We start from the raw sequence: 14814 nt of genomic DNA, 5'->3' as shown, positions 1-14814 counted from the left end.
CGTGGTGATCAGTGCTGCCTTGTACATGTGAGATACAAGGCTCCCCTCTCTTTTAAGAAAATTGTTACCCTTCTCCCCTAGGGGGCACTAAGCTGGCATCATTTCTTTGCAGGAATCCTTTTCTGAACACTTAGGCTTCACAGGAGGCATTGTGCAGGGGTGAGTATAATCCATCTTTTATTTCTAATAATAACAAATTATTTTCTAAGAAAGTGACTGCATTATGATGAGCCTTCACTCAGCTAAAGCTTTCCCTTCTGCCCTTTACAGGCAGGACCTCTACCGTGCTTCTGGAAAGTTTGAGCTCCTTGACCGCATCCTTCCTAAATTGCGAGCCACCAACCACAAAGTTCTGCTTTTCTGTCAAATGACCACTCTCATGACCATCATGGAGGATTATTTTGCTTATCGTGGCTTTAAATACCTCAGATTGGATGGTAAGGGCATAAGTCACATAAACTAGGCTGCAAAAACTTTACTGAACCCTATTCTGGTAATGTGAGGTCATCGTCCGTGGATTTTAGACTTCAGATGTGACAAATTACATTGTAATCCATTAATTGTGGGGAAGCTTTGATAAAAACTAGGGAGGAGCAAAAAACAGTTACTAATTATGCCTGATTACTGGGAGCATGCTAGGATGCAGCAAGACTGTGACATAATCTTCAATGCTGGCTATTTCTGGGGTGGAGAGACATTTCAAATATGTAATAATTTATCCTTGTATTAAGCTGTATGTTTAGAGTTAAAGTGTAAATAAAAAACGATTGGTAGAAAAATTACCTAAACAATTTACTCTGGGAGGTTAAACTAAGGCTCGTTATGTCTCTGGTAACAAAATCCACAACATTCACATTCTCTTCTAAATTTTCCACAGGTACTACAAAAGCAGAAGACCGTGGAATGTTATTGAAAACCTTCAATGAGCCTTCCTCAGAATACTTCATCTTCCTGCTCAGTACTCGTGCTGGAGGCTTAGGTCTCAATTTGCAGTCTGCGGACACCGTCATTATCTTTGACAGTGACTGGAATCCACATCAGGTATACAGGCGAGATGAAATTGCTTCTAGTAAATCTGTAATGGTCTATAAAACTCTGAGATCGCTCAGTTCACTTTCTAGAGTTAATCTTTGAAGAGGTCCGTTGGATCTGATTTAACAATGTGACCTCCACATACATGAGCAAAAGAAGGCAGCTAAGTCTTTACTTCTGTAGAGCCAGGAGGTATGGGAAGTACAGGTGCACAGATGTAAACCTGGAATCTCATATCTGTATGTCTGCAATGTAACATGTAAGGCATAGCCACCTTTCATAGTCAGAGGAGATTTGGAATGAGCTTTCCTCACTGGAGAAGGCAAAGTACGATTTCTTTAAAATGCCCACTTTTCACATGCACCTAGTGCCAGTGGACCAAAGGCAATGCTAATTACTAGTTGTTTGCCCTCTGCTTTTTGTGGGTAAGGATTCCAGAGTTTTGTACCTTTTTAGGTTGCAGGTATGCACTTGGTAACAGCTCGGTAATATTGTCCCTATCACTTTTCAAATAGGATTTGCAAGCTCAGGATAGAGCTCACCGCATTGGACAGCAGAATGAGGTACGTGTCCTACGTCTGTGCACAGTTAACAGTGTGGAGGAGAAAATCCTGGCTGCGGCGAAGTACAAGCTGAATGTGGATCAGAAGGTCATCCAGGCTGGAATGTTTGATCAGAAATCTTCCAGCCATGAGAGAAAGGCTTTCTTGCAGGCAATTCTGGAGCATGAGGAACAGGACGAGGTCAGCACAACCCCATTCCTTCACATTTGTCTTCCCTTACTGCTGTCTGTCTTCCACTTCCTTTTCCTTTCTCAATATTTGCTTCCTTTCAACACTGTCCTTTTTGTATTTGTTAGTGTCTACCACCCCCTTATTTTAGTTTCCCTTCCGGATTCTTTTCTTTCCCTTCCATCCTCTCTGCTGTTTCTTTTCCTTTGCTCTTCTTCTGCTGCCTTCTTTTCTTTCCGGAACATTTCATTTTCTTCAATGTCCATGGTCTTTCTCTTCTTTCACCTGTCGGTTTCATTATCTACCATTTCCTCTGCTGTTTAAGTTCCTTTCCCTTGCACTTCTCTTCTCTGGTATCCTTTGCTTCCTATTCCTCAGTTGTCTTTTCCTCCTATTTGTGACGCCTAGGCTGATAATCTCATTCAGTACATCTTTGCCCTTGCAGGAGGAAGATGAAGTACCTGATGATGAGACTGTGAATCAAATGATAGCAAGACATGAGGAGGAGTTTGATTTGTTCATGGTAGGTGTTTCTTGAATATAAAGCTTCCCGTAACTTATATGAAGTGTTTGTTTGCCAACCTTGTTGTCAACTGGTCCCATTTCTCATGGCCGCCATCCCATTTTAGCGAATGGATCTGGACAGGCGGCGAGAGGAAGCCCGCAATCCCAAGCGCAGACCTCGATTGATGGAGGAGGATGAGCTGCCATCTTGGATCATTAAAGATGATGCTGAGGTGGAACGTCTTACCTGTGAGGAGGAGGAAGAGAAGATGTTTGGACGGGGATCCCGTAACAGGAAGGAGGTGGATTACAGTGACTCTCTCACAGAGAAACAGTGGCTGAAGGTGAGTTCCTATTTTATAGTTGCCATATTTATTTGAAGATAAATTATGACTTTAGGTAGTTGTAGGGTGTAAATAAAATGCCATTTTCATAGCCTGGCCATTCAGGCGCAAACTTTTTCGCTGACCACAACTGTCTGTGTGCAGTTCCAGAATCCTCCAGTAGGCAGATCCTCATCTCCATTTCTGGTCTATAATTACAAAAAGTCGCCACAGTGCTTAGAGTAGCCTGAGACCATTTGATCTACAATTTAGTTAACCTAATATAAAAAATATGATAAGGTTGACATGCTATCAAAAGAAATATTGAAACGCATGTGAGCTGCTGTTACATACCTTAAAGTTGCTTGGTTGTTCCTTCTGGCATTGATTTTTTTGACCTGGGTATGCAGATCAGGTTAGTCATGGGAAAAGTCAAAAGTCCTGTTTTTGCATACTTTTAGTGTCAATGACTTGAGTTAGTTGAGTTGAGAAAAAAAAGAATGGGCATGACAACTAGGCATGGTTTTCAAGACAGAAACTACAGGATTTGTGTGCCGCTCACGTTCAGGTGTATTTATTGTGATTCTGTCTGCATAGGCCATTGAAGAGGGTACATTGGAGGAGATCGAGGAGGAGGTACGTCAGAAGAAGACCACCCGAAAGCGGAAGAGAGATATAGACCCAGGGATGTCTACTCCCACCACTAGCACGCGGAACAGGGAGAGAGACGATGAAGGCAAGAAGAAGAAGAGAGGAAGACCGCCAGCTGAAAAGCTCTCCCCCAACCCTCCAAACCTCACCAAGAAGATGAAGAAAATTGTGGATGCAGTCATCAAGTACAAAGACAGGTGAGAGAGGTCATAAGAGTACCAATTATAATGTAAATGGTCATGCAGATGTAAATGTATGAGCAAAAAACCTACTACAGGGTCAACAACTTTTAATATAGAGTTTTAGAATCCTTTTCTTTGACGCTGCGTTAGACTGCACTATACAAACTGGTGTTTTTAACCTCCCTTGCGGTATTCCCGAGTGAGGCTCAAGGTTAATTTCAGTGCCAAAAGCGGTAACCCTGAGCCACACTCGGGGTGCAATTGCCAGGGAGTTTAGCAAGTCCTACCTGTTTCCCACGTTCCAGCAATCCTCCAGCAATGCCCGGCATCTGCTTCTCAACGCCGGGCATCGCCAGGCTATACAGATGTTGGCTGGCATCTGCGTCTCAGCGTGTGAAAGTTGGGAACGCGAGGCCAGGGGAAGCAGATTCTGGCCAGGCATCTGCTCCCCAGCCTTAGGCTGCAGGGCGGGACCGGGCAGCAAAGAGAGAGAAAGAACTTTGCTCATTAAACATAAAATGCCACCACCAACTTCTTTGAGTGGGAGTTGGATTTTAGCTTTCAACTTAACGTGTATTAAAATTGTCTACTTTTCTGATTTAGTGCTACAGGACGTCAGCTGAGCGAGGTCTTCATTCAGCTGCCTTCCCGCAAAGAACTTCCAGAGTATTATGAGCTGATTCGTAAACCTGTGGACTTTAGAAAGATCAAGGTATATTAGAAAACCTGTGGATGTTGTCATTGATGTCTGTTACATATTTGTACCTAAATGTGGCTAATATGTCTTCCGCATTCTTCTCCAGGAGAGGATCAGGAATCACAAATACCGCAGCCTGAATGATTTGGAAAAAGACGTCATGCTTCTGTGCCAGAATGCTCAGACCTTCAACCTTGAAGGTTCCCTGGTATGTGCTTCAGAATCCTTCACATATGATAGTTGTATCATCGACTATGGCTTAATATCCACCATAGTTTTAATGGGTTTACGAGCTTTTTGAACAGTTTTTGGTTCGAATGGGGGAAAACAAGAAATACATTTCTTAGCTTACAAAAATTGGGATATATTGAGGAGGATTTTAAAATCTCACATCTTATCACTGAGCCTTATCCCATTGCTAGTGGCCAGTGTAAGTTGTGCAAAGGGTGTTTAGATCCTTGGAATGAATGATAATGAGCCCATCAGAGCCTAGCACTGTAATTTTATCATGGTAACACACAAACTGTATGGAAGGACCAGTGCTGGGTATAGTGTACCCTTCAACCAGAATGCAGGACTTTTGTACATTGTCTGCCTTCATTGTGCAGATTGCTTTCTACATTTATGTGCTGTTTATTCCTATTTGGCTTTCTGATCTTTGTATTCGGACTTTGCCTTTCCAGTCCAAACAAATGCTGCCATCCTACGGATACTCTGATTTCAATTTCAAGTTATTACTATTATTTTGGCACATCTTCTGTTAATAACTCTTTTTTCCTGTTACTTAGATATACGAAGACTCCATTGTGTTACAGTCCGTCTTCACCAGTGTGAGGCAGAAGATTGAGAAGGAGGAGGATAGTGAAGGTGAAGAAAGTGAAGAGGAGGAGGAAGTAGAAGAGGAAGGCTCAGAATCTGAGTGTAAGAATTCAGTATAAATATTTGGTGTTTGAATTTATAAGCAATGTCCAATTCTGATGCAATGTCTGAAAATATTAAATAGACATTTCTCTTCTAAAACAATCTTCCTATTATCTAACCATGCTTCTTTTCGTCTCAATCCATCTTGCAGCTCGTTCCGTTAAAGTGAAGATTAAGCTTGGTCGTAAGGAGAAAATGCAGGAGCGTATGAAGGGGCGCCGGCGCACCAGCAGGGGTTGCAGGGCCAAGCCTGTGGTCAGTGATGACGACACTGAGGAGGAGCAAGAAGAGGTGAGTTTGGTGATTGGATAATGCAAGCCTGCATCAAATCCTCTATTAACTGTTACCTGCCGTGTCCTTGACTGTTGTCTTATGTAAAAACTAGAGTGACATTCGCCAGCCTGAACATATTAATAAACAGGATTTATATAGCATCAACATATTAAGCAGCTCTGTACATTAAATAGGCACAGGAAGGGGTGGACCCTGTCCAGAAAAGCTTACAATCTAAGACTTGGACCTAGCGTTTATAATAAGGGTTGAGCTTTTTTGGTTTGCATAAGGGGAGAGCAGTTGGGGTCATGGCAATTAGGTATACCTAATAATACACCCTTGATAGGGAGTTCCATTCAGTTATCAGCAAAGTTCAGCAAAGTTCAGTTATCCTTTAAAATGTTTTTGAAAATAAATCCTCGGATCCCAGATCTTCCACAGTTTCCCATTTTGTCAGTTTACTTGCTTATATTTGTCACGTGTTCTGCTCTTTGTAGGAACGCTCAGGAAGCGGCACCGAAGATGACTGATGCCTACCTACCAGAACATTCCTATGACCGCACCGATTCATTCCACTGCGTGCCACCGGATCGCCCATTCCAGACCCTTCTTCCCTCCCAGCATACGCCCTTCTCTTTCCGTAGGACGCTAACGGGTAGCCAGAAATGTAGTGAACTGTACAAAATGAAATTCTTCCATATTTATATAACTGAGGAGTTCTAGGGAAGTACCGCCTGTAGCATCTCTCAAAACAAAACAAAAGCATTAACTATCTGGCCGAACCACTAGGCCTCTCAGGATAGGTTCAAAGGATTCTGACTTTTGATTATATATAAATATATTTTTTTTTCTTTTTATGGCAGTACTGTTTGAGTTACAGTATGGAAATCACTGTAGTGTCAGCCCGTGGATGCATGCAGGTAGCAATCCACTCATTAGTACTGTATTTTACAAAAAGACAGGTCAAAAATAAGCCCCACCTCCTCTCGCTGCACGGGGAGGGGGTGGGCTGTGGTAGCTGTATGTACGTGTGTCAGTGTCACTGGATTTCAAACAGTTATAAATTAAAAGAAGATGAAATACCTCGACCAGATGTGTATCTTTTTATATACTTTTCTTTTTCTTTTTTTTATGTTGTGGGAGAAAAATCTAAATAAAATTCTGAAATCCTCAAAACGAGAGGAGCGATGAATGTCTGTGTTAATTGGGATTATTTCTTCGTAATTGGGGAGGGTTTGGCGGGAACCCCTAGGCTGTGTTGTGTCCCCTTGTTTACTGGATGAAGACAATAATGGGCAATACCTTGGCCATGGGGAGGCAGGGCACTTTGTGACATGAATACCCCTAACCCGTCCCCACTGCACCACTACCATAATCCCCACCATTTCTGGTACCTTGCTGGTTCAGAGGATTCAAGTGCTGCTTGTGTTTTGTTGTTCCAGTCCCTTCCCTTAGTAATGTTCCTTGACCTGAGGGGAAAAAGAGCAAAATACTAGTTACTTCTGTTGCTTATAGACTGCCCTGCGGCTGATTATTTCCCCATTATTGTCTTGCTAGAGGGGTTGGGGGGACAAATAAATATATGGATGAAATACATATACCTCTGTTTACCAGCCAGTGGAATTGAACCTAAATGGTGCCCTGCCTGGATGTCTTCTGCTAAACTACTCAAACTCAATCTCCTCCCTATGGGTAGTGTCGAACTTTTCTGGCCAGTACACAATGAAAGACCAAAGTCGTACCCCACAGCACACCGTAGTGTGTTTTTATGCAATGTGGTGCCATGCAATGGAGGGAATTGAAAACATTTGCACATTGACACTCTTGCCAAAGTGGTCCCTCGTAACTCAGTTGTACCTGGTGTCATCTTTGTGTCTTCCGCCATCTTTATTGACCATCAGATGGCAATGACATTGCTTTAGTACAGTGTTTTTCAACCGCTGTTCCGTGGCACACTAGTGTGCCTTGAGAGATCTTCGGGTGTATCGTGGGAAATTATCCAATTTCAGTTAATTGGTCCCAAAATGATTTATTTACGGCAAAAAATTTGTCTTCATTTGTCTATACCAGCGATGTATAGTGATAGGCAAAACCAAAAAAAACTCTTCCACTAGATGGCAGCAGGTAGCTAATTTACGTGTCTGACTTTTTGGTGGTGTTCTGTGGGATTTTTCTAATTGTAAAATATGTGCCGCGACTAAGTAAGGTTGGGAAACACTGCTTTAGTAAATGTACACAGACATAATAGACTTCTGACAGGAAGAAAAAAGCCTGCCCAATCAGTACTTTTGCTAAGCAGAGTTTATTTCCACTTTATCAGAGCAAAATGTACATAAAAAAATGTATTATCGTTTACATGCACCCTGAATTTCCGCTTGGCTAACTGATTCAGCTTTTTGTTTTATTTCTTCATTCCCAGCTTTTTTTTTTTTTAATTAGGAAGCCAAACACAAGTTTTATTAGGGGTTACGCGCAACCTGCAAAAAATATATAATAAAAATTAAGATTGCTTCTGCTAAACTTGGATATCTGTACACAGCCATCATCCTGACTGGTACACAGATTTGCACCTTCCTGGGGTCATCTTCCTCACTGCTTATCGCTCCATGGTTGTCATTGCTTCTGGTGTCCTAGAACAGGATTCTTCAGATCATAGGTTTAGATTAAAACATGCAAAAAGCAACTGACCTTTAATTCTGAAGTCTAGTTGCTTGGCTGTTAGGCTTCATTGACATGTGGAACCAGTAGATCTGAGCCTATACTCGGTTTAGGAGCTGTGACTACAAGGATTGAAGGCAGAGCATTTGTCCACCTTGTACACTCTATGCTGCATTTGCTCTTCACTTCTGGGGCCGAAGATATGCCCAAACCTGGAGCTGTCACTGCCTGGCCACGATGGTCAACGAGTGAGTTTGATTGCTTCTGGAAAAATAAGTGAAACTGCTGTGTGGCCACATCCATTAAAAGTGATGGTGCTACTGCTGCGTCTTGCTTTTCTGCCACAGAGCTACCACATGGATCCTTGTCAGCAGGAATGGATGTGTATAAGCTTCAATGTACTTCTCTTTAGTGACACATACCTTCTCCAACGAGTCCTGACATTTGCCTTTGTAGCTTGGATCCAAGAGGGCAGCCACCCAGAAATGGTCAGTGTTTTGTTGTAACCTATATTATGGGTATTTTGTAAGTAGAGCAATATCAAGGCACTCGGTGACTACAAAGGACTCGGGTCCATGTGGCCCAACTATATTTCTGTTGTGCTGATCGTCTCATCCATAGATCATAACGGGTTTGTGGGGGGTAGAAAATCAAGGCCTTGTTATCCTATTGCTCCACCTGTGTCTTATGAATGGAGACATGAAACTGAAAGAAAGCTTTCCTTTCTTGACCAAAGAGATTCCACCTGTGTTGTTGCGCTCTGCCAAGCTGGTATTGCATGCTATTATCCTCTTCATTCTCTTACTCTTTAGGTGACTCCAGCTGAAAACTGGAGTCCCATTTTCTGCAAGTCTTGGGACTTGTGGGAATGGTGTCACCAACCTTTGTTGCTTCATCGAGCCACTGTAGGTTAAAATGGCACAAATATCCTGGGTTAGGCACAGTATGGCATCTTTTTAAAAGTTATAATCTGTGTAGAGCTCTGTTGGGTGCTTTTATGGGTGGATGTGATCGAGGCAAGCAAATCTCAAAAATATCTTGGTGGTACCACATATCCATTGTGGCTTACAGTTCAGCCACCACTAGATTCACCCCATGTCTTCTAAAGCATACGTAAATCTCCTGCCCATGCTTACTGGACCACATATTCATTGTCAGGTTATCCTGCCACTAACCGAATTATACTGTGATGGCCGTGTCAAATGGTTGTGCAGAAAAAGTAGAGCTTTTTGCAAAACTAGTGGCAGGTGGTCTTGTTGTATTGGAGGATAGCACATGTTGCATAGTAATGGAAGAAGGGTATGTCCACCAGTCTATGTGCCATTTGCAGTGCTAGAAAGGTGCTTATTACCTGTGTATCACATAATGCAGTCACATTAGTTCCTGGAATTCCTGTACTTATTACTAGGAAAACTTATTTTGGGCATAATCCACCTTTGTCACTGCAAAGAAAAAAAAGAAGTAACAAAAACATAGACTATACATCCAATCTCATACAGTATCCGATGCGTTTCGCTAGCTAGATTTCATCAGGAATGATAAAACTGGTAAAATAGTTACATGAACAATCAGCAGATCTAAGGGGGAGTCAGTCTGACAATGTTGATATCTGCAATCAAGCCAATATCCTGGTTTGTACATTTTAGAGGGCTGTATTATGAAGTCTATGGATTTCATTGCGCTACAAAGATAATTAGGACTCAGAGATCATATACTAAAGCACCTTCTCAGGTTATATCCATATAATTAGATCACTCAATATCCCTATTTCTAATTCCATGCCAGATGTCAACTCCTCAATCCCCCCAAGATCATATTTTGCTTATGGAGAATACTGGATATTGCAAATAGACTTACTCCAATATGCAGAAAGAAGGAACGAGAGATCATATGGTGGTATAACCACAAGCATGCTGATGAACTGTAAAACAGAGTTTATCTGAAAGAAAATGATATCTTAGGTTTTTGATTAGGATACCCAATAGATTAATAGAAATAGTGCCACCATCTTCCCATGGTATTATACGCTGAGCTGTGCACACATTGGGGACCATTGAGAAACAAGGCGATAAAAGAGGTTTTATAAGATTTGGGGAATCACACAGGCATGAAATAAACCATGGTGACAGTGATATAGAATATAAAGATGCCCTCTGTTATCTATTTCCAGTAATGGTTCTCAGTCTCAGGGCTTTTACCCCAGAATGGGGCTTGGACACTAATCGATTGTTTCTTTTGTGTAACAATAATTCCATGTCTAATGCTGCTTTAAGAACAGCACTTGTAGAACCATTGACATCTTTCAATTGGTTATTGATCCACTGAAATAAAAAAAAAAAAACAAAGCAGCTCCCAGGTTGTTACAAGTTTATGAATATTCTCTAAAGGCCAAAACAATAAATTTGTTCACATATGCTGCATATCTAACCTTAAAACTTGTCTGCATTGTTTTGTAAAGCCTGCACCTCCGACAACCAGTTTCAGTGTCACAGTGGAATGTGTATTTCACATAACCTTCTGTGATGATGGCAGCGATGAAGATTTGTGCTCAGCCACAACCTCCAATCTGAACTTCTTCAACTGCTGGAGCTCCACCATCTGCATCCCCAAGAAATGGACTTGTGATGGCTATGAAGACTGTAACGATAGCTCAGATGAGGAGAATTGTAAAGGACAAGAACTGGTGCCATAGAAAGTAGAAACTGACCCTTGAACTTTAGAATTGGGTGGGTCCAGATCTTTCTGTGATTTAAGAATGATTTCCATTGTTCTTATTTCTGGAACTTCATTTAAACATTTTTTTTCTTGTTTACAGATTTGGACAAATGCCTAAGCCACTGATCTTGGACTTGCTTTGTAGGGCTGCCTCCAGTTCCCATCCTTACATGTGGCACAGCGAGTAATATTCCCAATGCATCCAGTACAGAGATGTTATAATTATATTACGGGATGAGGGTGCAGGGAATGGTCTTCCTTGGTGTAAGATCCCACTGTTGTATATTTAACGTGCTTTGTACCCTGTAAATTGTTCTGTTTGCATTGCTTTAAATAAATCTGCATCTCACTCATATATGGGTGGTATTTGAGTTATGGAGTAAGCAGCTTTAACACCGAAGGTTCCTCAAAGCCTTCTTGGTTTTTGAGCTTAATCTTCGTCAGCCCTCTTTCCATGGAGGACACTTTCCCCAATGCTTCTTATGAAAAATGAAGAGAATTCTAAAGACTGAGGATGTCAATAAAACTTTCCATAGCCATTAGTATTCTATACCCATCAAACCTTAACCTGGTTCCTTATATAAAAGTGGCAATATTGGCCATCCAACAATTTGAGGGCAGCAATGTAAGTAGATGAATCCTTCAAACCCATGCTTGGGAGATGTTCATGTTTTTTTATTTATTTAAACAAGAATTAGGAGAAAATGGTGTGGGTTAAGGATTGCCATCATTTGCCATCAAGAGATATATTTATTTGACATTTGCTGAAACATTCCTGATGGAGAATCTTTTGGGTCCATGTGTTATAATGACAGTAATTGATTCTCCTCCTTTATATAAAGGAGTCAGTGTACTTTTTCATATTTATAAATCACCTTGGTATACTTTAATAATGTAGTCAGACACTGCGGATTTACTACAAGAATTGGTAAGAATCTACGGATTTACTAGGAAGTTGGTCAGGGACTGTGGATTTACTACAGGAGATGTTAAGAAACTAAAGACATGGTGATTTACTAGGAAGTTGGTCAGGGACTGTGGATTTACTACAGGAGATGTTAAGAAACTAAAGACATGGTATAGGACAGTGGTCGCTAACCAGTGGTCTGTGAGAAAATCTTGGTGGTCCGAAGCTCTGTCCCCTGTATGGACACAACCCACCCACTCTCCCATTGCAGGCTCAGACCTGCCTGCTAAACATCCTGGGGGGACAATAGTGCTGGGACGTTTGTTGCCTCCACAGCCCCGTGCTACTTTCTGTGGCCAGGTCCTGGAGAGTGGCCAGGTTCTGGCATCATGACGTCACTCTGGGGGAAGTTTCTTCCTCTTTGAGTGACACACGGCTCCCCGCGCCTGTGCAGTTCCTTGGCTTTAGTGGTCCATAAGGTCTGAAAGATTGGCAACCACTGGAATAGGAGATGGTCAGGGACTGCAGACATACTTGAGAAGCTGCTCAAGTCCCTAAGGATTCAGTAGACATCCGCGGCATTCCTGCAGTGCATACATGTTCAATGAACCATTAGATATACTTTTAAATATATCTGAAAAGTCCAAATGTAGCTGTGCATTTGGTTCTGGTGTATGAATATACACTTATGTGAAAAAGAAGATGTTTACTTCTTTCAATTCACTATTGAATGGAAAAAATGGGACCAACGGTGTCTTATAGGGTTTTATATGTGGGATATGTTTATTTCCCTAGTGGTTGAACTTGATGGTCTTATGTCTTTTTTCAACCTATCCTACTATGTAACTACTGTATGTAACTATGTTAAGGCATACATAAAAACAATATTTATTGATTAAAAGTATTATAGAGACATTAATATAATAATACAGCAAGGTACTGTTTCCAAATATCAGAAATCAGGACAAATTATTGCCATACTGGAAACTTATTCACAGATCTCCAATTTGTTTTTGGGTCAGCTTTTGGGCAGGGTCCTCTCCTTCTCCTGTGTCATTGTATCGGGTTGACATTTGCAACCCCTATTTATTGGACCCCTATTTATTGTACAGCCCTGCATAATATGTTGGTGTTTTTTAAATACAGCTTATTTAAAATAATAGTACAATTTATCTCCAATGTGCAACTGTAGTCCGCTTTGTAATATCACTGAATGCGTTTCGTGCAGAGCACTTCTTCAGGAGTATGTATGGAACAGTACAAAAAGCCAAAATCCACCTTCAACTACCAAACAGAGTACAAATCATATAGTAGAGTGTATAGGAGACAACAAGGGATAATTTAGCTTATTAAGATAAAAGCATGATCTTCAGGACCATGGCAATAGACTCACTCACCAAATAATATAAATTGATGAAATAGAACCTGATTAGAATTCATGTACAAATTCAAAGCCATGTTCATCGTGTTTTGTGACATGAAGGGGGGGATTTTGGCAGAATGGGTTCCAGAAGGCACAACAGTGACCCAATGTTATTAAAAGGAAGTTCTGACAAAGCTGAGAGAAATACGGGCAGAAATGTGGGGAAATGGTTTCATTCTTCATCAGGACAACGCTCTCTCATCACATTACTACGCTGGGACATCCTCCATATTCACCAGATTGGCACCTGGTGACTTTTTTCTTTTTCCTAAATTGAAATGGGTGCTGAAAGGAACACGCTTTGTGTTAATGGATGCAGTAAAGATAAAAACATTGGATATCTTGATACAGCTGACAAACTGATCTGCTCCACATCTTCCACCAGTGGAAAACAAGATGGCATTGGTGCGTAATTGTAAATGGAGAGAATATACAAGGGGGTAAGATTTAGAATTGTCATATCAATAAAAATCACCTATTATATCCGTATCAGTATTTAATAGACAGACCTTGTATTCACAAGTAAATCTGCCAACAAAACAATATACCTAAAAAGCAGCAGGAAATTGCCGCATCAAACTAAGGCTTATAGCAACCAATCATACTTTTAGTGGTAGATTAGTGGAAGTTGTATTATTTGTGTAATACATGATGGAAAAATGAATGTACTTTTGTTGTGCTACCAACACTTTAGTGGGGCACTTTTGTCAGGACAGAGAGGGGCCATTCTGCATCCAAATGTTGGAGTTTTCAGTAATCATCAATCTTAACCTAATGATATGGACTAATTGAATAATGAACCCTCTATGCTATCTGCAGGTTTGGTGAGGGGTGGATCTATTAAGGGCTGAAACTTAAAGTAAAAGTATGAGCCATCAGATCTTCACCGCAGTGTGACCGATGTTCTTGTTGGGTGTGCCAGGTGGTGGCCCTTGGACAAGTATAAAACCAAAGCATGGTACAAATTCAAGAAATAGATACAGATTAGTTTTTTACACTGAACAAGCATATTCAAAATACAAGTCAATAACCTGAAAAAAAAAAAGACTGGGACTTTGGGCTAGGAAAGGGAACTATTGCTCAATCAACGGATATTGGCTTTTTGATTTTGATTAGAAAACTGATTGGATTAATAAAAATAACTTTTCTTTAATTTAGAAAATGTATACTCTTAGTTTGATGTTCATTTGTTTGAATCCCTATTGAAAGCTTTTGAACAAATCAAGCAGCTTTTACAATTGTTGTGAATTGTTTGAACAACCACACAATGTCACACGTTCTCCTTAAATGAAGTTAAACTCAAAGTATTCAGCAGTGGGCTTGGAACTTTTTTTACAGGTTTATTTTATTATTTTTTTTTTTACTTTAGGGTCTACAGAAACTGTAGCTTGAAAGTCCAATCAGTTTGTGGTGGTAGTACAATTCCCTGTACCCATTTGTCTTGGAAGTGTGATCAAAATACATAACATACATAAAAAAAGACTTTGCAAATCAGCTCAGACAAGGAGGACTATTGTATGTATAGCCTGTGATCAATAAGGTTGGATTTGTGTCTGTACTGCCAAAGTAGCACTGCCAGAAATTGCAAAAACATTGCAGCAATTGATTCGAATAGGAACAAAAGGGGAAGGAAGGAATCCTCATTATTAGGCGTATTACCCACCTGAGCGTTACACTGATGTCTAGATTTCTGTACCAAAAGCGTTACAGGTTTTCATGAAATTTTTTTTTTTAAATTGTAGACCTGTAACTTACAGAAATATGTCCGAATAGGGGTCTAGTAGATATAATGAATAT

At 40.7% G+C, this 14814-nt stretch overlaps 1 protein-coding gene across 3 annotated transcripts in view; it reads left to right on the top strand.

The window, feature by feature from the left end:
- The window catches only part of SMARCA4 (SWI/SNF related BAF chromatin remodeling complex subunit ATPase 4), a 29479-nt gene extending 23077 nt beyond the window's left edge, over positions 1-6402 (top strand). For all 3 annotated transcript variants that reach the window (XM_072399569.1, XM_072399570.1, XM_072399571.1), the window contains exons 23-34: positions 113-159; positions 271-437; positions 878-1041; positions 1548-1775; positions 2209-2286; positions 2393-2611; positions 3188-3438; positions 4027-4135; positions 4227-4328; positions 4909-5041; positions 5193-5332; positions 5812-6402. In XM_072399569.1, coding sequence (XP_072255670.1) covers positions 113-159; positions 271-437; positions 878-1041; positions 1548-1775; positions 2209-2286; positions 2393-2611; positions 3188-3438; positions 4027-4135; positions 4227-4328; positions 4909-5041; positions 5193-5332; positions 5812-5844 — 1671 coding nt within the window. In that variant the 3' untranslated portion in view covers positions 5845-6402. The remainder of the gene's footprint in view (positions 1-112; positions 160-270; positions 438-877; positions 1042-1547; positions 1776-2208; positions 2287-2392; positions 2612-3187; positions 3439-4026; positions 4136-4226; positions 4329-4908; positions 5042-5192; positions 5333-5811) is intronic.
- The last annotated feature ends 8412 nt before the right edge of the window (positions 6403-14814 follow it).

This window comes from Pyxicephalus adspersus, chromosome 2 (assembly GCF_032062135.1).
Source record: "Pyxicephalus adspersus chromosome 2, UCB_Pads_2.0, whole genome shotgun sequence".
Classification (NCBI taxonomy): domain Eukaryota; kingdom Metazoa; phylum Chordata; class Amphibia; order Anura; family Pyxicephalidae; genus Pyxicephalus; species Pyxicephalus adspersus.
The sequence above is the reverse complement of the archived record's forward strand: the minus strand, read 5'-3'. Positions and strand labels throughout refer to the sequence as shown.